Source organism: Somniosus microcephalus, chromosome 16 (genome assembly GCF_052327205.1).
Source record: "Somniosus microcephalus isolate GS21.2 chromosome 16, FLI_Smic_1.0, whole genome shotgun sequence".
Classification (NCBI taxonomy): Eukaryota; Metazoa; Chordata; class Chondrichthyes; order Squaliformes; family Somniosidae; genus Somniosus; species Somniosus microcephalus.
Window position 1 is genome coordinate 106,626,360 of NC_141002.1, and position 24,778 is coordinate 106,651,137.

General features: G+C 46.1%; 1 protein-coding gene across 2 annotated transcripts in view; it reads right to left on the minus strand.

The window, feature by feature from the left end:
* LOC147106472 (NADH-cytochrome b5 reductase 3-like) overlaps positions 1 to 24,778 on the minus strand; it is a 61,624-nt gene that overhangs the window by 25,668 nt on the left and 11,178 nt on the right. The window contains exons 2-3 of one of the 2 annotated variants that reach the window (XM_086009691.1): positions 21,402 to 21,530; positions 8,129 to 8,201 (exon numbers count right to left, since the gene is read on the minus strand). In XM_086009691.1, coding sequence (XP_085865817.1) covers positions 8,129 to 8,201; positions 21,402 to 21,530 — 202 coding nt within the window. Of the gene's footprint in view, positions 1 to 8,128; positions 8,202 to 21,401; positions 21,570 to 24,778 lie in introns of those variants that run through there. The other variant, XM_086009690.1, reaches the window with a different exon arrangement.

Below are 24,778 nucleotides of genomic sequence, written 5' to 3' on the forward strand. Positions count from 1 at the left end.
CCTTGCTGATGAGATAGGGGCTGAAGCGGCTGCTTCCTCAGAAGGTGAGCCTCACGGTGTAGAAGGCGGATGACCCACAGCGTCACCCAATGGTAGATAAACTGCTGTTGGTGGTTCAGTGGGTGTTGCTGCACTTCGTAGAAGCTTATCAGTGTGTCTCTTCCAGACAATGTCCTCGGGTGTCTGTACAGTGTAGGATACTGGACCAGTCTGTGCAATGACAGTAGCAGGAACCCACTTAGGTCCACCACTGTAGTTCCATGCCAACACATGTTCACCTGGACTGAAGACTCTGTCTTTGGAGCGTTGTCGCTTGATCTGCTTGTCCTGCTGATACTGTACCACGTCTTTCACCTTTGGCGGTTTCAGGCGGTCGAAGTTGGTTCGTAGCTCTCTTTTGAGTAGAGTGGCAGGTGATGCTTTTGTGGTCGCATGTGGTGTGTTCCTGTAACTCAACAGGAAACTATTCAGGCGCTGATGAAGCATTCCCTGGCCTTGCGATGCCTTTAGAGAGTGTTTCATGGCCTGAACAAACCTCTCAGCTAGACCATTGGTCGCAGGGTGGTATGGTGCAGCCCTGATATGTTGTACGCCATTCACCTGCAGGAAGGTAGCCATTTCTTGTAACACCCACTGTGGACCGTTGTCTGAGATAAGTTGCATCGGAGATCCAAATCGGCTGAACACCTCACCTAACTTCTCGATGGTCTTCTCAGCGGTGGTGGACCTCATTATAACAACCTCTGGCCACTTACTGTGCGCGTCAACAGCCACCAGGAACATTCTCTCCTCGAATGGACCTGCAAAGTCTACGTGAATGCGGTGCCATGCTTCCTCCGGAAAGTCCCAGGGGTGAAGAGGTGCAAGCTGTGGCACATTACGAACTCTCTGACATGAGGAACAGGTTTTAGCTTTGTCCTCAATCTGTCCATCCATACCCAGCCGCCAGAAGTAGCTCCTCGCTATTTCTTTCATACGAACCATTCCGCAGTGTCCGGAGTGTAGTTGCTGTAACACTGGTTTCCGTAGCGATGGTGGAATAACCACTCTCCTCCCCCACAGCAAACATCCAGACTGCACCGACAGTTCTTTTCTCCTTAAGAGATATGGTTTCAGGTTTGGGTCATCGCTGTCAAGCTTGCCCCTGACGATAATGTCCAGCACTGCAGACAACACTGGGTCGTTTCTGGTGTTTCGTCGGACCTGTGTCGAAGTAACAGGCGCGTTCTCCACCTGCCTAAAATAGCAGATGTCCATGCTACGCGTCATAGGCTTGGTGACAGGCAGCGGCAACCTGGAAAGACCGTCGGCGCCGTGCAGGTCAGACTTGCGATATCTAATGTCAAATGTGTGTGCAGACAACAGCAGCGCCCACCTTTGCATTCTGCTCGCAGCAAGTGACGGAATCCCTGTATGTGGCCCGAAGATGGTCGTGAGAGGGCGGTGATCTGTTAGTAGGGTGAACTGTCTCCCATACAAATACTGGTGAAACTTGCGAACGCCAAAAATGATGCTCAGTGCTTCTCGTTCTATTCGGGCATAGTTAGTTTCAGCTCTGTTCGAAGTCCTAGATGCGAATGCTATCGGCTTCTCTTCTCCGTTTGGCATGATATGAGAAACGACCGCACCCACACCATATGACGATGCATCACAAGCTAACTGTATTGGTAATGAAGGGTTAAAATGCGTCAAAGCCTCGGACTTCAGGAGCGTGTCCTTTGCTGTCATGAACGCCTCCTGGCACTTGTTAGTCCATTCCCACTTCTTGTCTTTACATAGCAACCAATGCAGCGGCCTCAGCATCGAGGCTAGGTTCGGTATGAACCGTCCATAGTAGTTCAGTAACCCTAGAAAAGAACGCAGCTGGCTGATATTTTCAGGTGCTGGGGCATCCACGATTGCCTTGGTCTTGGACGGTGCCTTGTGAAGGCCTGTGATTGATCACATGACCGAGGTACTCAACTGATGCCTGAAAAAAATCACATTTATCCCTGCGAACTCTGAGTCCATAGTCCCTCAGTCTCTGTAGCGTTGCGTCCAAGTTACGCAGATGGTCTTGGTCATCACACCCAGTAACTAAGATATCATCGAAGTAGCACTGGACTCCAGGCAATCCACTAAGGATCTGGTCCATAGCACGTTGGAAAAGCGCTGGAGCTGATGTAATTCCGAAAGGAAGTCGACGATACCTAAATAGGCCCTTGTGCGTCACGATAGTCAGCATTTCTCGTGACTGTTCATCCACATGCATTTGCAGGTAGGCTTGACAGAGGTCGATTGTGCTAAACTTCTGGCCCCCAGCAAGTCCCGCAAACAAATCATCAATATGGGGGCGCGGATATTGCTCCACTGACAATACAGGGTTAACAGTTACTTTAAAATCTCCACATATCCTAACTCCACCCCCTTTCTTGAGCACTGGTACGATGGGTGTTGCCCATTCACTCACGCTGACTGGTTCTAGTACTCCGCTTTCAACTAGGGCTTCTAAGTCAGCCTCGACTTTTGGTCTGATGGCATAAGGTACGGGTCGTGCCTTCATGAACTTGGGTTTGCTATCCTGCTTAATACGAAGCTTCACAGTAATATCTTTCATGCTACCCAGTTCTCCATTAAAGACTTCTGCATGTTTCTTTAAGATGGCGGGTAAGCCTGGATCATTGTGTGACATCATGTAGACTGATGACCAGTCTAATTTTATTCTCTCCATCCACGAACGTCCCAGCAGGGAGGGGTAGTCTCCTTTAACTACGTAGAGTGGTAACTTCCTAGTTTGTCCATTCAACTGAACTGTGACCTCAGTGATACCTCTCATGGTTACTCTTTCACCGGTATATGTCTCTAACGCTATGTTAGCTGGCTGAAGTGGAAGGTGCTTTAATGTCTTTTTGTAGACTGTCTCTGACATAAGAGATACTGCTGCCCCGGTATCGATCTGCATTCGCACAGGCTGCCCCTCTAGCAAGGGTGAGACCCAGTAGCCATGCGAATCCCCAGCTACAGTCAGCACGTTCAGTGATAGTTCCTCCTCTGAAGTGTCACTTGCCTCTGTTTTGTCCTGTTCTACAGAGCGGACATGCTTCTTTGTCTTTTGTCTGAATGTTTTTTTTCTTCCTTCCGTCTTTGACGTTTTCTCGGTGTCCTTTTTATTTCTGCATGCGCGCTGAATATGTCCCTTTTTACCACAGCTGTGGCAATCCATGTCCACACACCAGCATGCAGACGCAAGACGCCCCGTTTTGCCACAACGGAAGCATGGCCCTTGGCTCTCTGTTCTTACTTTGTGCACTTTTTCTGTTGCACCCAACTGTTGAGCTTCCTTAGCTGCCAATTCCATGGAAATACTGATTTCAATGGCCTTTTGTAGAGTCAGATTACTCTCCGTTAATAGTCTCTTCTGTATGGCTTCAGTTCTCATACCACACACTAGCCTGTCTCTTATAGTATCATTTAGCACGTCATTAAACTCAGTGCTCTGATAGTCTTTTTAGTGCAGCTACAAACATGGTCACTGTTTCCCCTTCTTCCTGGTTACGCCTGTGGAACCTAAACCTCTCAGCTATGACTAGGGGTTTGGGTGAAAAATGCCCTTTTAGTATCTCCACAATTTCGCTATATTGTTTAGTCCCTGGTTTATCTGGATGCACTAAAGTACGCAAAAGATTGAAAGTCTTTGGTCCCATCACACTTAACAATGTAGGTACTACTTGTTCCCTCCAATGTCATTTGCTTGTGTGAAGTATTCAAATCGTTCTGTGTATGAGCTCCATTGTTCGACATTCTCATCAAACGGTCCAATGTTACCGATAATTCCAGCCATTTTCCTTCACTCAGGCTCCTAATTATCATTCACGAAGGATCCTTCCAATGTTGAACTCAACTAAAATCACTATCAGTTATTTAGTGCTTCAATTCACAGATCGTTTCACAGTTGAATAAATGTCCTTCCCGATTTACTCACTGCTTTTCCTCCCCTTCCTCAAGTCCACGTAAGTTCAGACGTCCTCGTCGCCACTTTTGTTATATCTCAAGAGGTTAATAACCTTGCTTGTATAACAATTAAAAGAGTACGCAGGAGACAGAGTTCAGTTAACAGCCATCTTTACTTCCAGAAGAATCTCTCACTTAATGCACTCTATTTCCCATAGTGCATTGCACATCACAACTACGGTAAGCTATGTGGGACAATTCAAATACAACATTCAAAATACACAACAGAGACGACAGGAGTCACTGAACACCGAGACAGGAGTCACTGAACACCCAGGCAGGGGTCACTGAACACCCAGGCAGGAGTCACTGAACACCCAGGCAGGAGTCACTGAACACCCAGCGCACCGAGACAGGAGTTACTGAACACCCAGCGCACCGAGACAGGAGTTACTGAACACCCAGCGCACCGAGACAGGAGTTACTGAACACCGGGACAGCAGTCACTGAACACCGGGACAGGAGTTACTGAACACCCAGCGCACCGAGACAGGAGTTCTTCTAAATTCCACTGAGTATAGGCCCAGCCTGCTCAACCTTGCCTCATAAGTCAACCCCCTCATCTCAGGAATCAACCTAGTGAATCGTCTCTGAACTGCCTCCAATGCAAGTATATCTTTCCTGAAATAAGGAGACCAAAACTGTACGCAGTACTCAAGGTGCGGTCTCACCAATACCCTGTACAGTAGTAGCAGGACTTCCCTGCTTTTATACTCCAACCCCCTTGAAATAAAGGCCAACATTCCATTTGCCTTTTTGATTACTTGCTGTACCTGCATGCTAACTTTTTGTGTTTCATGCACAAGGTCCCCCAGGTCCATCTGAACTGTAGCATTTTGTAATCTCTCCCCATTTAAATAATAATTTGCTTTTTTATTTTTCCTGCCAAAGTGTATAACCTCACACTTTCCCACATTATACTCCATCTGCCAAATGTTTGCCCACTCACTTAGCCTGTCTATATCCCTTTGCAGATTCTTTGAGTCCTCTGCACAACTTGCTTTCCCACCCATCTTTGTATCATCCGCAAACTTGGCTACATTACACTCGATCCCTTCATCCAAGTCATTAATGTAGACTGTAAATAGTTGGGGCCCCAGCACCGATCCCTGTGGCACCCCACTAGTTACCGTTTACCAACCGGAAAATGGCCCATTTATCCCGACTCTCTGCTTTCTGTTAGTTAGCCAATTCTCTATCCATGCCAATATATTGCCCCCGACTCCGTAAGCCCTTATCTTATGCAGTAACCCTTTATGTGGCATCTTATCGAATGCCTTCTGGAAATCCAAATACACCACCTCCACTGGCTCCTTTATCTATCCTGCTCGTTACATCCTCAAAGAACTCCAGCAAATTTGTTAAACATGATTTCCCTTTCATAAAACCACACTGACTCAGCTTGACTACATTATGATTTTCTAAATGCCCTGCTACTGCTTCCTTAATGAAGGACTCCAGCATTTTCCCAACGACAGATGTTAGGCTAACTGGTCTATAGTTTCCTGCTTTCTGTCTCCCTCCTTTCTTAAATAGGGGCATTACATTTGCGGTTTTCCAATCCGCTGGGACCTCTCCAGAATCCAGGGAATTTTGGTATATTGCAACCAATGCATCCACTATCACTGCAGCCACTTCTTTTAAGACCCTAGGATGCAGGCCACCTGGTCCAGGGGACTTGTCATCTTTTAGTCCCATTATTTTACTGAGTACTATTTCCTTAGTGGTAGTGATTGTCTTTAGTTCCCCCCTCCCTGTGGCCCCTTGATTGTCCATTATTGGGATGTTGTTAGTGTGTTCTACCGTGAAGACAGATGCAAAATATTTGTTCAGAGCCTCTGCCATTTCCCCGTTCCCCATGATTAATTCCCCAGTCTCATCCTCTAAGGGATCAACGTTTACTTTAGCTACTCTCTTCCTTTTCATATACCTGTAGAAGCTCTTACTTTCTGTTTTAATATTTCTTGCCAGCTGATTCTCATAATTCATCTGCTCTCTTTTTTTTTTAGTCATACTTTGCTGGTTTTTAAAAATTTCCAATCCTCTGGCCTCCCACCAATCTTGGCAACATCTTCCCTGCATCTACCCTGTCAAGCCCTGTAAGAATTTTGTATGTTTCAATGAGATCACCTCTCATTCTTCTAAACTCTAGAGAATATAGGCCTAGTCTACTCAATCTCTCCTCATAGGACAATCCCCCCATCCCAGGAATTAGTCTGGTGAACCTTCGTTGCACTCCCTCTATGGCAAGTATATCCTTCCTTAGGTAAGGAGACCAAAACTGTACACAATATTCCTGGTGTGGTCTCGCCAGGGCGCTATATAATTGCAGTAAGACGTCTTTACTCTTATACTCTTCTTCTTCTTAGGCAGTCCCTCGGAACCGAGGATGACTTGCTTCCACATTAAAAATGAGCTCGCAGGTGACTGATTAGTCCAATGCGGGGCCTACAGTCTCTGTCACAGGTGGGGCAGGCGGTGAAGGGGCGGGTGGGTGGGGTGCTTGGGTTGACGTGCGCTCCTTGCGCTGCCTGCACTTGGCTTCTGCTTGCTCCCAGTGAAGAGATTCAAGGTGTTCGGCGCCTTCCCGGATGCTTCTCCTCCACTTTGTGCGGTCTTGGGCCAGGGATTCCCAGGTGTCGGTGGGGATGTTACACTTTTTCAAGGAGGCTTTGAGGGTGTCCTTGAAGAGTTTCCTCTGCCCACCTGGGGCTCTCTTGCCGTGCCGGAGCTCCGAGTAGAGCGCTTTTATTGGGAGTCTCGTATCGGGCATGCGGACAATGTGACCCGTCCATCGGAGCTGATTGAGCATGGTCAGAGCTTCGATGCTGGCCTGAGCAAGAACACTGACGTTGGTGCGCCTATCCTGCCAATGGATTTGCAGGATCTTGCGGCGGCAGCGTTGGTGGTACCTCTCCAGTGCTTTGAGGTGCCTGCTGTACATGGTCCATGTCTCTGAGGCATACAGCAGGGTGGGTATCACTGCTGCCCTGTAGACCATGAGCTTGGTGCCCGGTTTGAGGTCTTGGTCTTCAAACACGCTCTTCCTCAGGCGACCGAAGGCTGCACTGACACACTGAAGGCGGTGTTGGACTTCATCGTTGACGTCTGCCCTTGTTGACAGTAGGCTCCAGAGGTATGGAAAGTGGTCCACGTTGTTCAAGGCCTTGTCGTGGATTTTGATAATTGGGGGGCAGCACTGTGTGGCGGGGGCAGGTTGGTAGAGGACCTTTGTCTTACGGATGTTTAGTGTAAGGCCCATGCTCTCGTATGCTTCGGTGAAGGTGTGGACTCGGCACAGGCACAATGGGCCGAATGGTTTGGAGTTCCTCTTGTAATAAAGGCCAACATACCATTTGTGTTCCTAATTGCTTGCTGTACCTGTATGTTAACTTTCAGTGATTCGTGCACAAGGACACCCAGGTCCCTCTGAACACCAACATTTCCCAATCTCTCACCATTTAAAAATACTCTGCTTTTCTATTTTTCCTACCAAAGTGGATAACTTCACATTTCTCCACATGATATTCCAGTTGCCATGTTCTTGCCCACTGATGCAACAGGTTCACGATTGAGTTGTGAAATAGACCAGCAATAAAAGACTTTAAAAAGAAAACTCTCGAGCAAGGATGAGGGGGTCATAAAAAGTAGTTTTTAATTAATGTACCTCAGTCCTTCTTGAATCTAAAACAGTCAATGGAAACTAAATGGAGCATTAAGTGGCAAAGAGCCAGAGAGAGAGATGAAGTGAATTTTCTTTACGCAGCGAGTTGTTGTGATCTGGGATGCGCTGCCTGAAAGGGCGGTGGAAGCAGATTCAATAGTAACTTTCAAAAGGGAATTGGATAAAAACATGAAGGGGAAAAATTCACAGGGCTGTGGGGAAAGAGCAGGGGGGAGTGGGACTAATCGGAGAGCTCGTTCAAAGAGCCGGCACAGGCACAATGGGCCGAATGGCCTCCTTCTGTGCTGTGGGATTCTAACCAAAGTTAAACTAATCCTGCTTGGCTTACTTTCAAGTTGCAACCGTAAACATTTCCCCCCAGGGGTAACCTCTACACAGACGTGGGAAACGTGGAATAACTGCGACTTCACTCACAGCAAACACAAGCTCAGATTTCCGAAAGTTTACACTCACCGATTGGCAGGCCTAAAACATGCTCCGGAGAAGGGAGGGCCAATCGGAATTTCCGAGTGTCACGGGACACAATCTGAAAAGAGTGGAGACACAAACACAATTACATTATTGAAGCATTGTCACTCACACAGTTACATTTCCACAGCATTTATCCTCAGGAGAACAAATCATTTGGGTAGAGTCCAGAATGGAGCCGGTTAACATTAGTAATTACTAAACAAAAACTGGCCAAGGTCCTTCGACCAGCCTGGTAGTTGCACAATCCAACGATAATGGAGTTGTTGACTGTTCACAGCGATCAATCTCTATCAATGAGTCTACAACAGACCCAGACATGAGGTGAAGAAAACCCCCAGTGGTGGAGAGCTTTGGGAACCAGCGGTCCAAGGTCAACTGTCCCTCCCGAGCACGCTACACTCGCCACATTGCCCGTGGAAGGAATGCGGTGGGGGGTTGAAGGCCTATTCTCATCCCCTCATCAGAGCCTGTCTGTGGCTCAGTGGATCCATTCCCGCTTCTGGGTCAGAACGTTCGGGGTTCGAACCCCCACTCCAGACAGTCATAAGAGCTTAAGAATTAGGAGCAGGAGTCGGCCATTCGGCCCCTCGAGCCTGTCCCACCATTCAGCAAGGTCATGGCCAATCTTCTACCTCAACTCCACTTTCCCGCCCGATCCCCATAATATTCAAAAATCTATCGATCCCTGTCTTGAATATACTCAACGACTGAGCACCACAACCCTCTGGGTTAGAGAATTCCAAAGATTCACAACCCTTTGAGTGAAGAAATTCTCGTCTCAGTCTTAAATGGCCAGAAGGATCGGACCTGAGCGGGAGCAGAGCAACTCAGCACAGGCAGAATTTTAAAGAGTGACGTCAGAGTAAAAAACCTAACCTAACGTGACGTGACATCAGCACAAAGGATAGAACTGATTGGTGAGCAGCTGGTGAGTGTTTTTTTTAAATCTTAAGTTTATTTCTGTTAGTTAGTTAATAGTCTATTAAATAGAAGCATGGCAGGGCACTTCAGTCCCGTGGAATGTACATCTTGTGCCATGTGGGAACTCCAGGACACTTCCCATGTCCTGGACAACCACATGTGCAGGAAGTGTCATCAGCTGGAGGAGCTGGATGGGTTTCGGACCTTGAGCAGCAGCTGGCGTTACTGCGGTGCATCCGTGAGGCTGAGCTCCGTGGATAGCACGTTTCAGGAGGTGGTCACCCCGCAGCTTAAGAGTGTGCAGGCAGAGAGGGAATGGGTGACCGTCAGAGTGAAAAGGAGGACCAGGCAGATAGTGCAGGAGTCCCGAGTGCATCTCACTCTCTAATCGGTAGGTGAGGGCGATGGTTCCTCTGGGGAGTGCAGCCAGAGCAAAGTCCACAGCACCACGAGTGGCTCAGCTGTAAGTTGGGGGGGGGGGGGGTGGAAGAAAAAGAGTGGGAAAGCAACAGTGATAGGAGACTTGATAGTTAGGGGAACAGACAGGCGTTTCTGCGGCCTCCCTGGTGCCAGGGTCAAGGATGTCACTGAGCGGCTGCAAAACATTGAGGGGGGAGGGTGAACAGCCAGAGGTCGTGGTCCATATCGGTACCAACGACATAGGTAGAAAGAGGGATGAGATTTTAGGAAGCTAGGAAAGATTAAAAAGCAGGACCTCAAAAGGTAGTAATCTCCGGATTACTCCCGGTGCCACGAGCTAGTGAGTACAGAAATAGGAGGATAGAATAGATGAATGCATGGCTGGAGAGATGGTGCAGGAGGGAGGGCTTCAGATTCCAGGGTCATTGGGGCCAGTTCTGGAGGAGGTGGGACCTGTACAGGCTGGACGGGTTGCTCCTCAACAGAACTGGGACCAATAGCCATGGGGGGGGGTTGCTAGTGCTGTTGGGGAACTTTTAAACTAATTTGGCAGAGGGGTGGGCACCAGGATGTAGCATTAGAAAGTGAAACATGGTGCACAAAAGAGTTGGATAGCACTAGAGTAAGAGACAGTAAGGTATTAGGTGGGGTCAGACCAAGACAGAATGCAAGAAGGTCTAAGATAGGTTTACAGGGCATGTATGTGAATGCACGAAGCATGGTAAATAAGGTTGGTGAGCTGCAGGCGCAAATAGACACATGGGAATAGGATGTCGCAGCGATAACAGAGGCGTGGCTCAAAAAAGGGCAGGATTGGGTATTAAATATTCCTGGATAGAAGGTGTTCAGGAAAGATAGGGAAGGAAAGAAAGGAGGTGGGGTGGCAGTATTGATTAATGAGAATGTTACAGTGCTGGAGAGAGGATGTCCTGGAGGGGTCAAGGACAGAATCTATTTGGTTAGAGTTGAGAAACAATAGAGGTGCCATTACACTACTAGGTGTATTCTATAGGCCACTAACTAGTGGGAAGGATATAGAGGAGCAAATCTGCAGGGAAATTACAGAGAGCTGCAAGAACTATAGAGTAGTGATAATGGGGGACTTCAACTATCCTAATATAGACTGGGATAGTAATAGTGCAAAGGGCAGAGAAGGGGAAGAATTTCTGAAGTGTGTTCAGGAGAACTTTCTTGATCAGTATGTTTCCGGACAGATGAGGAAGGAGGCATTGCTGGATCTGGTTCTGGGGGATGAGGTGGGTCAAGTGGAGCAAGTGTCAGTAGGGAAACATTTAGGGAAAAGTGATCATAATATCATAAGGTTTAGATTAGCTATGGAAAAGGACAGGGAGCAATCTAGAGTAAAAATACTTAATTGGAAGAAGGACAATTTCAGTGGGATGAGAACGGATCTGGCCCGGGTAAATTGGAATCAAAGATTGGCAGGCAAAACTGTAATCGAACAATGGGCTGCCTTTAAAGAGGAGATGGTTCGGGTACAGTCGAGGTACATTCTCACGAGGGGGAAGGTAGGGCAATTAAAGTCAGAGCTCCCTGGATGATGAAAGAGATAAGAGAGTAAAATGAAGCAGAAAAAGGGGGCGTCTGGCAGATGTCAGGTTGAGAATACGACCAGTCTGAATACAGAATGTTCAGAGAGGAAGTGAAAAAGGAAATAAGAGGAGCAAAGAGGGCATATGAGAATAGACTGGCAGCTAAAAAAGTCTTCTATAGGCATCTATATAGTAAATGGGTAGTAGGACGAGGGGTGGGGCCAATTAGGAACCAAAAAGGAGAACTACGCATGGAGTCAGAGGGCATGGCTGAGGTACTAAATGAGTACATAAGAACATAAGAAATAGGAGCAGGAGTCGGCCAGTCGGTCCCTCGAGCCTGCTCCGCCATTCAATAAAATCATGGCTGATCTTCTACCTCATCTCCACTTTCCTGCACTATCCCCATATCCCTTGATTCCCTTAATATCCAAAAATCTATCGATCTGTCTTGAATATACTCAACGACTGAGTCTCCACAGCCCTCTGGGGTAGAGAATTCTAAAGATTCACCACCCTCCGAGTGAAGAAATTTCTCATCTCAGTCCTAAATGGCCGACCCCTTATTCTGAGACCGTGTCCCCGAGTGTTAGACTCCCCAGCCAGGGGAAACATCCTCCCTGCATCTACCCTGTCGAGCCCTGTAAGAATTTTATACATTTCAATGAGATCACCTCTCATTACATAAGAGAACATAAGAACATAAGAAATAGGAGCAGGAGTAGGCCAATCGGCCCCTCGAGCCTGCTCCGCCATTCAATAAGATCATGGCTGATCTGATCCTAACCGCCAATCCACTATCACAGAACCATCTCCTGAATCTAACAGAATTAGACACATGGAATAGGAGCAGGATCAGGCTACACGGCCCCTGGGCCCGCTCCGCTACCCACAGGGCCATGTCCGATCCGAACCTAGACTCATGTCCAAATTCCTGCCCGCTCCCCGTAACCCTTAATTCCCTTTACTTCTAGGAAACTGTCTATTTCTGTTTTAAATTTATGTAATGATGTAGCTTCTACAGCTTTTTGGGGCAGCATATTCCATGGACCTACCACCCTCTGAGTGAAGTAGTTCCTCCTCATCTCAGTTTTGAAAGAGCAGCCCCTTATTCTAAGACTATGCCCCCTAGTTCTAGTTTCACCCATCATCGGGAACATCTTCCCCGCATCCACCCGATCCAACCCCTTCACAATCTTATATGTTTCAATAAGATCGCCTCTCATTCTTCTGAACTCCAATGAGTAGAGTCCCAATCTACTCAACCTCTCCTCATATGTCCATCCCCTCATCCCCGGGATTAACCGAGTGAACCTTCTTTGTACTGACTCGAGAGCAAGTATGTCCTTTCTTAAGTATGGACACCAAAACTGTACGCAGTATTCCAGGTGCGGTCTCACCAATACCTTGTACAACTGAAGCAATACCTCCCTATTTTGATATTCTATCCCCCTAGCAATGAAAGCCAACATTCCATTGGCCTTCTTAATCACTTGCTGCACCTGCATACTAACCTTTTGAGTTTCGTGCACCAGGACCCCCAGATCCCTTTGTACTTCAGTACTTTCCAGTTTCTTGCCATTAAGATAATAACTTGCTCTACGATTCTTCTCAACTCTAGAGAATATAGGCCTAGTCTACTCAATCTCTCCTCATAGGACAATCCCCCCATCCCAGGAACCAGTCTGGTGAACCTTCGTTGCACTCCCTCTATGGCAAGTATATCCTTCCTTAGGTAAGGAGACCAAAACTGTACACAATACTCCAGGTGTGGTCTCACCAGGGCCCTATATAATTGCAGTAAGACGTCTTTACTCTTATACTCAAATCCTCTTGTAATAAAGGCCAACGTACCATTTGTTTTCCGAATTGCTTGCTGTACCTGCATGTTAACTTTCAGTGATTCGTGTACAAGGACACCCAGGTCCCTCTGAACACCAACATTTCCCAATCTCTCACCATTTAAAAAATACTCTGCTTTTCTATATTTCCTATCAAAGTGGATAACTTCACATTTCTCCACATTATATCCCATTTGCCATGTTCTTGCCTACTACCCCTTCAAGTCTCTTTGCACCCTCCTCACAACTTACATTCCCACCCAGCTTTGTATCATCAGCAAACTTGGATATATTACATTTGGTCCCCTCATCCAAATCATTGATGTAGATTGTGAATAGCTGAGGCCCAAGCACGGATCCTTGTGGTACCCCACTAGTTACAGCCTGCCAACCTGAAAATGACCCGTTTATTCCTACTCTCTGTTTTCTGTCCGTTAACCAATCCTCAATCCATGCTAGTAAATTACCCCCATCCCATGAGCCCTAATTTTGTATAATAACCTCTTGTGTGGCACCTTATCGAAAGCCTTCTGAAAATCCAAATACACCACATCCACTGGTTCCCCCTTATCTATTCTGCTAGTTACAACCTCAAAAAGCTCTAGCAGATCTGTCAAACAAGATTACCTTTTCATAAATCCGTGTTGACTCGGCCCAATCCTATTATTATTTTCTAAGTGCCCTGTTACTACGTCCTTAATAATAGATTCTAGCATTTTCCCTACTACTGATGTCAGGCTAACTGGTCTGTAGTTCCCCATTTTCTCTCTCCCTCCTTTCTTAAATAGTGGGGTTATATTTACTACCTTCCAATCCACGGGAACCGTTCTAGAATCTATGGAATTTTGGAAAATGACAACCAATGCATCCACTATCTCTATAGCCACCTCTTTCAAAACCCTCAGATGTAGGCCATCAGGTCCAGGGGATTTATCGGCATTCAGTCCCATTAATTTCTCCAGTACTTTTTTTTTTAAACTAATACTACAGGAAACTTTGTGCTATCCGGCACCGAGCTGTTGCCGTCCCATCAAAACTGCCGGACAAACCAGCGCTAATGTTGAAACATACGGAGATTTTGAGCTCCGTATCTGGCAACAAACCCTGCTTCTAACCAGTCGGCCGTATCTTGCAAGCATCTCTGTAGCTTAGCAACAGCTTCAGCGAGACCTTGCAGAGCCTGACTGGTGAAAAAAAAAGCAACGAAAAGAAAAAAAAACTAACGAAACGGCTCCTGATTTTTGCCGGTGGCTCGAGCATTCCAGACAGTTAACCTCCGGATAAACCAAAGTTTCCTGTAATTTCTTTCAGTTCCTCATTCTCGCATTTCCGGGAAGTTTTTTGTGTCTTCTTCAGTGAAGACAGACACAAAGTATTTGTTAATTTCTCTGCCATTTCCTTATTCTCCATTATAATTTCTCCTGTCTCAGCCTGTAAGTGACCCACATTTACTGTGGCTAATCTTTTCTTTTTTACATACATTTAGAAGCTTTTACAGTCTGTTTTTATGACTCTCGCTAGTTTACTCTCATTCTATTTTCCCTTTCTTTATCACTTTTAGTCCTCCTTTGCGGAATTCTAAAATCTTCCCAATCCTCAGGTTTACTACTCTTTTTGACAACATTATAAGCCTCTTCCTTTGATCTAATACTATCTTTAACTTCTCGTTAGCTACGGTTGGACCACTTTTCCTGTGGGATTTTTGTGCCTTAAAGGAATGTATATTTGTTGTAAATTATGTATTAGTTCTTTAAATGCTAGCCATTGCTTCCCGACCATCATACCTTTTAATTTGTTTCCCAATCTACTTTAGCTCGCCCCTCATACCTACATAGTTTGCCTTGTTTAAGACCCTAGTTTTGAATTGAACTAAATCACTTTCAAACTCAATATAAAATGTTATCATATTATGGTCACTCTTCCCTAAATGCCCCTTTACTACAAGGTTATTATTAGTTAACCCTTTCTCATTGCACAATACTAGATCTAAAATAGCCTGTTCCCTAGTTGGCTCCTCAACATACTGATCTAGAAAACTATCTTGTATGCATTCCTTGAATTCGTCCTCCACACTATTACTACAAATATTGGTTTACCCAGTCTCTATGTAAAGTCCCCCATGATCACTGTATTACCCTTGTTACATGCGTCTCTAATTTCCTGATTTATACTCTGCCCTACATTACAACTACTGTGTGGGGGCCTATAAACAACTCCCACCAATGTTTTCTGCCCCTTGCTGTTTCTTAGCTCCACCCAAACTGATTCTGCTTCTTGATTTTCGGAGCTAAGATCCTTTCTCTCTACTGTCTTTATCCCATCCTTTATTACCCCTCCTCCTTTTCCATTTTGCCTATCTCTTCTAAAAGTTAAGTCTCCTGGAATATTTAGTTCCCAACCTTGGCCACATTGCAACCACATCTCTGTAAAGGCTATTCGATCAAACCTGTTCATTTCTATCTGCGATATTAATTCATCTATTTATTTGCGAATGCTTCACGCATTCAGATATAGTGCCTTTAGCTTTGGCTTATTTCTATTTTTCCCTGATGTCACCTTAGTCATTGATGCCCTATTACCTTTGTTGCTCTCTCTGTCCCTTCCTGGCTCTCACTGCTTGTTTTTTTACCCAAAACTCTACTCTGCTCTAGAGTCTTTACATTTCTCTCACTGCTTTTAAATTTACTCTTTCCTGAATCCTCCCACCACCCTCCCCTTCATTAGTTTAAAGCCCCGTCTACTGACCTAGTTATTCAGTTCACCAGGACACTGGTCCCAGACCAGTTTAAGTGGAGCCCGTCCCAACGTAACAGCTCCCTCTTTCCCCAATATTGGTGTCAGTGTCCCATGAACTGAAACCCCTTTCTCCCACACCACTCTTTCAGCCACGCATTTAAACCTCTAATCTATTTGCCCCTATTCCAAGTACTTTGCATCTGTCTTTACCAAGGAAGAAGATGCTGCCAAAGTCATAGTGAAAGAGGAGGTAGTAGAGATACTGGATGGGATAAAAATTGATAGAGGTACTAGAAAGGCTGGCTGTACTTAAAGTAGAAAAGTCACCAGGACCGGATGGGATGCATTCTAGGGTGCTGAGGGAAGTAAAGGTGTAAATTGCGGAGGTACTGGCCATAATCTTCCAATCCTCCTTAGTTACGGGGGTGGTGCCAGAGGACTGGAGAATTGCAAATGTTACACCCTTGTTCAAAAAAGGGTGTAAAGATAAACCCAGCAACTACAGGCCAGTCAGTTTAACCTCGGTGGTGGGGAAGCTTTTAGAAACAATAATCAGGGACAAAATTAACAGTCACTTGGACAAGTGTGGATTAATTAAGGGAAGCCAGCATGGATTTGTTAAAGGCAAATTTTTTGATGAGGTAACAGAGAGGGTTGATTTAACAGAGAGGGTTGATGAGGGCATGTGGTGTACATGTTCTTCCAAAAGGCATTTGATAAAGTGCCACATAATAGGCTTGCCAGCAAAGTTGAAGCCCATGGAATAAAAGGGACAGTGGCAGCATGGATACGGAATTGGCTAAGTGACAGGAAACAGCGAGTAGTGGTGAACGGTTGTTTTTCAGACTGGAGGAAGGTATACAGTGGTGTTCCCCAGGGGTCGGTTCTAGGACCACTGCTTTTCTTGATATATGTTAATGATTTGGACTTGGGTGTACAGGGCACAATTTCAAAATTTGCAGATGACACAAAACTTGGAAGTATAGTAAACAGTGAGGAGGATAGGGATAGACTTTAAGGGGACATAGACAGGCTGGTGGAATGGACGGACAGAAAAATGCAAAGTGATAGATTTTGGTATGAAGAACGAGGCGAGGCAATATAAACTAAAGGCTACAATTCTAAAGGGGGTGCAGGAACAGAGACCTGGGGGTATATGTGCACAAATCGTTGAAGGTGGCAGAGCAGGTTGAGAAAGTGGTTAACAAAGCATACGGGATCCTGGGCTTCACAAATAGAGGTATAGAGTACAAAAGCAAGGAAGTTATGATGAACCTTTATAAAACTCTGGTTCAGCCACAACTGGAGTATTGTGTCCAATTCTGGGCACCACACTTTATGAAGGATGTGAAGGCCTGAGAGAGGGTGCAGAAAAGATTTACAAGAATGGTTCCAGGGATGAGGGACTTCAGTGATGTGGAGAGACTGGAGAGGCTGGGGTTGTTCTCCTTGGAGCAGAGAAGGTTGAAAGGAGATTTGATAGAGGTGTTCAAAATCATGAGGGGTCTAGACAGAGTAAAGAGAGAGAAACTGTTCCCATTGGCGGAAGGGTCGAGAACCAGAGGACACAGATTTAAGGTGATTGGCAGAAGATCCAAAGGCAACATGAGGCAAAACTTTTTTTACGCAGCGAGTGGTTAGGATCTGGAATGCACTGCCTGAGGGTGGTGGAGGCAGATTCAATCGTGGCTTTCAAAGGGGAATTGGATAAGTCCTTGAAGGAAAAAAAAATGCAGGGTTACCGGGAAAGGGAGAAGGGATTGGGACTAGCTGAAGTGATCCTGCAGAGAGACGGCACGAGCTCGACGGGCTAAATGGCCTCCTACTGTGCTGTAACCATTCTATGATTTTAGCTCCTTATCCTGAAACTATGCCCCCTGGTTCTAGACTCTCCAGCCAGGGGAAACAACCTCTCAGCATCTACCCTGTCAATCCCCTTACGAATTTTATAAGTTTCAATGAGATCCTCTCTCATTCTTCGTAACTCTAGGGAATATAGTCCTCGTCTACTCGATCTCTCTGGCTCAGAATTCCGAGTTGACAGCCAGCAGATTCCTCGCATCCGGTGGGGGTGGGTGGCCACCGCCGCCACCCCCCCTCCCCCACCACCCATCGTATGGGTTGTGGGAGCCCATAAACCCCTCCCGCCGTGTAGGACTAACCCCCCCCCCCCACCAAATCAACTGAGGTACAGGTGGTCACACCCCTGGAAGGAGTGTCAACGTCGCCGCCTGTCAGACTGTTAATCAGCCGACGAATCTTTCCACTGCTTCACACTATTCTCCAAGGGAAGACCGCGAAGATACAAAAGCAAAGATATCCTCTCATTTAAATTTCTACAGTCAGTGTACTGCAATCAAAATTAGTTTCTAAAGCCACAAGAATACATATTTTATATTATATAAATGTTGAATTTAGCCAGCCCACAGAACATTTCAAACAATGACAAATGGAGCAACAGTTGAGATAAATCCTTTCACAATTCACAATTCACAATTCAAATTGCTTTATTGGCATGATAAGTTACATCTTATGTTGCCAAAGCATCAAAATACATTTATGGTTGAACACATAAACGCAGTTCTATTCATACAGTGTATAAACAGGTATATCCCTGAGTGTATAAATATACATTCGCATTGTTTATATATATTCTTTTCTTAGTTTACTGGTTGTCCCTCTGTTCATGGCAAGCTGTAACATAGTGTGCCGCCAGTGTTATACAGCTTCTCTCCTCTCCCAGTAGGAGTGGGAGTTTTTGGTTGTCATTCAGATTTCTGAAATCAGGGCATATTTGTGAGAATTTTTGGTAGAAATTCTCCCTGATGCCCTGATATTTTCCACAAGCTGTGAGGAAGTGCATCTCTGTCTCCACCACTCCCTGACTGCTGTGAGAGCATATCCTGTCCTCTCTTGGCAGCCTGGTCTGCCTTTTTCGATCGCTAGGCTATGTTCGCTAAGTCTGTACCTTGTCAAGGTTCTTCTCAGTTTGTTATCCTTTACCATGGTCAGGTAATCAGCTATGTTGTATTGTCTGTTTAGGGCCAAGTAGCAATTGAGTTTGCTTTGGGTTTTTGTTGTTTCTGCCCAATATGTCAGATATTTTTCCTTTTGTTTAGCGACGATTGTGTTGGGTTGAATTCTTTGTGTTACCCTGTCACTGTCCTGGGGCTGGTTATTGTTAGTATTGTTAGTAGTTACTTCACTGAGTCCCAGGACTAGTTGACTGAGGGTATTCTTCTTTATGGTCAGCTCTTGGCATTTCAGGGCGTCGTAGTGATAGCATTGGGGATTGCTCATTTGTAGGTGATTCCAAAATTTGGTGGCTCTTTTTTGGATAGTGATTATTAATGGATATTGGCCTAGTTCCGCCCTGCATGCATTGTTTACTGTTTTCCTTTGAGTCCGGAGGATACTTTTACAGAATTCTGCATGTAGGATCTCAATTGGGTGTTTGTCCCATTTTGCAAATTCTTGTCGAGTTAGCGGTCCCCATACCTCACTGCCATAGAGTGCAATTGGTTCAATTACTGATTTGAAAATTTTGAGCCAAATGCTAATTGGGATTTCTATTTGGATTGATTTTTTGATGGCATAGAAAGCCCTTCTTGCTTTCTCTTTCAGTTCATTCACAGCCAGTTTGAAGTTTCCCGTAGAACTGATTTTTAAGCCCAAGTGTGTGTAGTTAGTGGTTTGTTCAATTTTGGTTGTTCCTACTGTGAAATTTATTTCACCCCTTTCCCTTCACCCCGGGATTCAAATCAGCCCAGACTGTCAGCCCTTCCAATCCATGGCCACCCCAGTTCCTACTGGGAACCAATGCATCTCATAACCTGCACAAACGGTCGGCCTCACTCCGACCGACTGTGGAAATGCTAAATACAGCAGTAAGAGCTGCTCCTCGGAGTCAGGAGGTTTACAACACAGTGTTAATGTAGATCAGAGATCGCTCCCCCGTCTCTAACTACAGGGTACATGGCAGAGAGCGTGCAATGGAAACACTATGGGCCACAGGTAGGGAGAGTTCTGTTCCCTGGCCCCGAGACCCAGTTACCCAGAGTGTAGAAAAATCACCAAAATGTCAAAACCACAAACATTCATCAACTAATGAAATCCAGGAGTCACCATACCAAAGCCCCAATAAAAGAAGCACTGGAACAGGAGGAGGCCATTCAGCCCCTCGAGCCTGTTCCACCATTTATTAGATCATGGCTGATCTGCACCTCAAATCCATTTCCCCACCTTTGCTCCGTCTCCCTCGATAGCCTTACCCAACAAAAATCTACCCACCACAGGCTTGAAAGCTCCAACTAACTCCCAGCATCCACAGCCTTTAGGAGGTGGGGGGGAAAAGAGAGAAAGTGAGTCACCGGAATTGGGGGGTGGGGGGGGGGGGGGGGGGAAACACTACCAGTTAAGGCACCAGCCGGCAGGGTTATCTGGAGCCAGGGAGGAAGTATCCCAGTGCCACATGAAGTCCTACCTTGTGGAGTTCCACCAATGAGCCCGGCTGTCTGGGCATCATCAGCCTGGATCGGGTATCAGATCAGGCCGCAAACTTTCATTCCCAGGCGAGTCATCTTGGACCCAAGAGATTCCACTCACTCCCCTCCCGCCAAACACATAAGCTCGATGTGAAGTGCGACTGGCAGTATAACTCGGGTTTGCCAAGAATCAGATAATTCGGAGACTGGCTTCTTCCACACAACTGCACTGAAACTACTTTTGTGCGTATTTGGGTACAGAGCGGAGAGGGAAAGAAAAACCCACAGCAATCTCCATAATAGCCAATAACAGATTCAGAAATACCGAGCCTTTCAGGCTTGTAAAACCCAACAGTCAGAACACATTGGAATTTGACTACAATAAAGGACAGGATAACCCTGACTGACTGGTGCCAGTAAAAATAATTTTGGGCCTTTCTAACCCATGAGCCAGTGTTACTCTAACAGGACAATGTTACAACACACGATACACAATCTACCAGGCACCCTGCTGTTACACAAGAGCATCAGTCACAATAGCTTTTTATCTGCTCATTCTATACACACAACTGTTAGTCAACCTCTGTTACCAACTGTTAGTATGGGTGACAACGACAAGCTCAGAGTAATCTCGAGACACTGGATGGTGGCGTATACGGAACAGACTTTATTGGTATCCAGTGTAGGTGATCGATCTCTACTGTACACAGAGAATGGCTTTCGGTTTCTGCCTCCGACTAATTTAAAAACTGTGTTCCTTGATATACCGTATGTTACCTACAAAGGTGCATCACAGATAAAACCTCACGACGTATCTGTTCCTGAATCCTTGGCAAACAGTCTATTCGCGTAAACTGTTGCAGTTGTTCACTTCAAAGCTACTTTTCTCTAACAAGTCTTCCTGGCTTAACTGTTTTCAAATGCTTTGAAGAGTAGGTTGATTAACAGTTATCTTTCTATAGCGTTCACTGATCCCTCGCCTTTATTACACTAGCCACTAAAGTTACACTTTAAATCACTCGTGGCTGATGTTGTCCCAGTCACTTATCTCCTTGCTCAAGTATATCTTGTAGATAAATCTCCGACACTAAAAGCAGAAAACCCCACTGCTATCTAGTTCAGATTAGAAATCCTGTTGCTCCAAGATACAAGGAAAGTCGATTATTAACCCTTAACTCTCCAAGATCTCCAGCAAGAAGTTGTGGTTGAAGTTAAAAGGCTTCTATTAAACAACACAGGCAGTTTGAATCAGTGCCAAGGTGAGTCAGTCAATCTGCAACAAGCTCACGCCATCACTCACCTCTTTATCGATCAGCTTCAATGGGTACTTGGTATTTGGGTCTCCGAGTGTGATTGCTGAACTCTTTGACTTCAGCTGAAGCAGCTGCAGAATGAAGTCAATCAGTGACCTCAGAAAGGAGCAAAGAACCTGCAAAATGGAGAGGGGTATCATCACTGAATTATAGACTCATACAGCACGGAAGGAAGCCATTCAGCCCATCGTGCCTGTGCCGGCTCTTTGAAAGAGCTCTCCGATTAGTCCCACTCCAGCTTTCTCCCCATAACCCTGCGAATGAGTCCTCTTCAAGTACATGTCCAACTGCCCGTTGAAAGTTCCCGTGGAATCTGATTCCACCGCCCTTTCAGGCAGCGCGTTCCAGAGCTCAACAACCCTGTGAGAAGAGATTTCTCCTCGAGTCCCCTCTCACTCTTTTGCCAATTATTTTAAATCCGAGACCTCTGGTTACCGACCCACTTGCCAGAGGAAACAGTTTCTCTCTACTCGCTCTCAAATAATAATTCTCCATCATTTTGAACACCTCTATTAGATCGCCCCTAAACCTCCCCTGCTCTAGGGAGAACAACCCCAGCTTCTGCAGTCTCTCCATATAACGGAAGTCCCTCATCCCTGGCATCATCCTGGTAAACCTCCTCTGCACCCTTTACATCATTCCTAAAGTGTGGCACACAGAATTGTACACAATACCCCAGCTGAGGTCTAACCACAGATGTTTAAAGGTTTAGCATGACTTCCTGGTTTTTGTATTCAATGCCCCCATTTACAAAGCCCAAGTATCCCATACGCTTTCTTAACCACCTGATCAACTTGCCCTGCCACCTTCAAAGATTTGTGAATATGTACACCCCCAGGTCTCTCTGCTCTTGCACCCCCCTCAAAATAGGACCATTGAGATTATATACCGCCTCTGCATGTTGTTCCTCCCAAAGTGCATCACTTCACACCAATGTCCCCCTCTTTTTTTTTGGGTGCACGGCCCCTTTAAGGGGCTGCACTGCCCATTCACAGTTTCGCGCCTGCAGGAAATTTTACATTGAAAAAGCCGGATCTAGCCTGCGCAGGACAAGCAGAGAGTCCGCCGCTTATAGGGAACGTTGCTTCACAATTATCCACATTAAACTGCATCCACCATGTGTCTGCCCATTTCACCAGTCTGTCTATGTCCCCCTGAAGTCTGCTACTATCTCCTCACTGCTTACTACCTTACCAAGCTTTGTATATCCGCAGACTTCGAAATTGTACTCCCTATACCAAGTCCAGGTCATTTATATAGAAGAAAAGCAATGGTCCTAATACCGACCCCTGGGAGACTGCATACTGCTCTCCAGTCACGAGTCAGTCAACATCCAAACCAATTGTTTCTTGTGACGTCGGTGATCACAATAAAGAGTTTCCCTGTGAACATCAGTCAGCTTCCTCCTTTCTCATTGGTTAAAAAGACTGGCATTTCTCCAGCACCTTTCACCAGCTCAGGACGTCCCAGAGCGCTTCACAGCCAATGAAGCACTTTTTTTTGAAGTGTGGTCACTGTTGTGATGTAGGAAATTAGCGCACAGCAAGCTCCCACAAACAGCAATGTGATAACGACCAGATCATCGGTTTTAGTGAGGCTGGTTGAGGGATAAAGTGCACCAACTCTGCCTCTTTATGCTTTTGGATTGCTGGACACAAAAAGAAATAACCATTCAAAAAATATCAGTTGTAGGAGAGACCAGAGATAGTGGCCATAAATATAAGATAGTCACTAATAAATCCAATCAGGAATTCAGGAGAAACTTCTTTACCCAGAGAGTGGGGAGAATGTGGAACTCGCTACCACAGGGAGTGGTCGAGGCGAATAGTAGAGATACATTTAAGGGGAGGCTGGATAAACACATGAGGGAGAAAGGAATAGAAGGATATGCTGATGGGGTGAGATGAAGTAGGGTGGGAGGAGGCTCGTGTGGAGCATAAACACCGGCACGGACCAGTTGGGCAGTTTCTGTGCAGTAAATACTGTGTAATACTATGTAAAAACCCCCAGCTAATTCAGGGGGAATAAAATCCGGGAAATTCCTCTCCGACCCCCAGACGTGAATAAAACGGGTTCCTGAAGATTGCAGCGACCGTGAGGTACACGGGGACAGGCAGTAGCCGCCGGCCTTGCCAGCAATGCCCACCCACCCCACAACAAATTTAAAGGAATCAGGACCTCGGGCAGAGCCAGGAAGTCAACCAACTCCTTTCGGAACTGTTGCTGCGAGTTCTCACTCACCACGTGACCCGCTGACTTGTTCCAGGGGACAACAACCCTCTGCATAAAGAAAAACCTCCCGACATCTCACCTAGTTCTACATTTACCAGTCCTGCGAGCATGGCCCCTCATTATTGTCAATCTATCAAAGGTCATCCATACAGAATTGCGTAGACTGTACAGCACAGAAACAGGACATTCGGCTCAACTGGTCCGTGCCGGTGTTTCTGCTCCACACGAGCCTCCTCCCACCCTCTTCATCTCACCCCATCAGCATATCCTTCTATTCCTTTCTCCCTCGTGTGTTTATCCAGCTTCCCCTTAAATGCATCTCTGCTATAATAGAGGCCTTATTAATTATTAAAGTCAGTATTGCATGTACTTCTGAACAGCTGTTTGCTGAATGACTGGACGTTCTACCAATTACACTTCCAACTAAACAGCACTATTTTGTACTGTTAATTTTCAGAAAACATCTAGCCCAGTGTAATGAAATCTGTTTGTCCTTGCCTGTATTTGTTTTGCACTCATGTATATTACCCTCCCCCACACAGTGTATAGTTTCACTTCCTCTTTCCTGACTCATTCCTGCGAGCCAGTCAGTGTGTTGAGATGTTAGCTCTGATCTTAGTGATTAAAAGCCAACTTGTTAAAGTTTATAACTTCTAGTTTTGTGGTTATTGAAGGCCCATCACTATTAGCACCAAGATTCCAATGACACAAACTAACATTCCACCACACAGAACTGGAACAATCCTGCCACCTGGGGTGCCAAAGGAGAAAGAAGTTGAATTAAACAGATTCTTTTACCAGGTTAAAAATAGAGGTTTTCCACTTTTCCCCAGCCGTGGCTCAGTGGGCAGCGCTCTCGCCTCCGAGTCAGAAGGTTGTGGGTTCAGGTCCCGCACCAGAGACTTGTGCACACAATCCAGCCTGACACTCCAGTGCAGTACTCTTGGAAGGGGCAGTACTGAGGGAGCGCCACACTGTCAGAGGGGCAGTACTGAGGGAGCGCCACACTGTCGGAGGGGCAGAACTGAGGGAGCGCCGCACTGTCGGAGGGGCAGGACTGAGGGAGGGCCGCACTGTCGGAGGGGGCAGGACTGAGGGAGGGCCACACTGTCGGAGGGGCAGGACTGAGGGA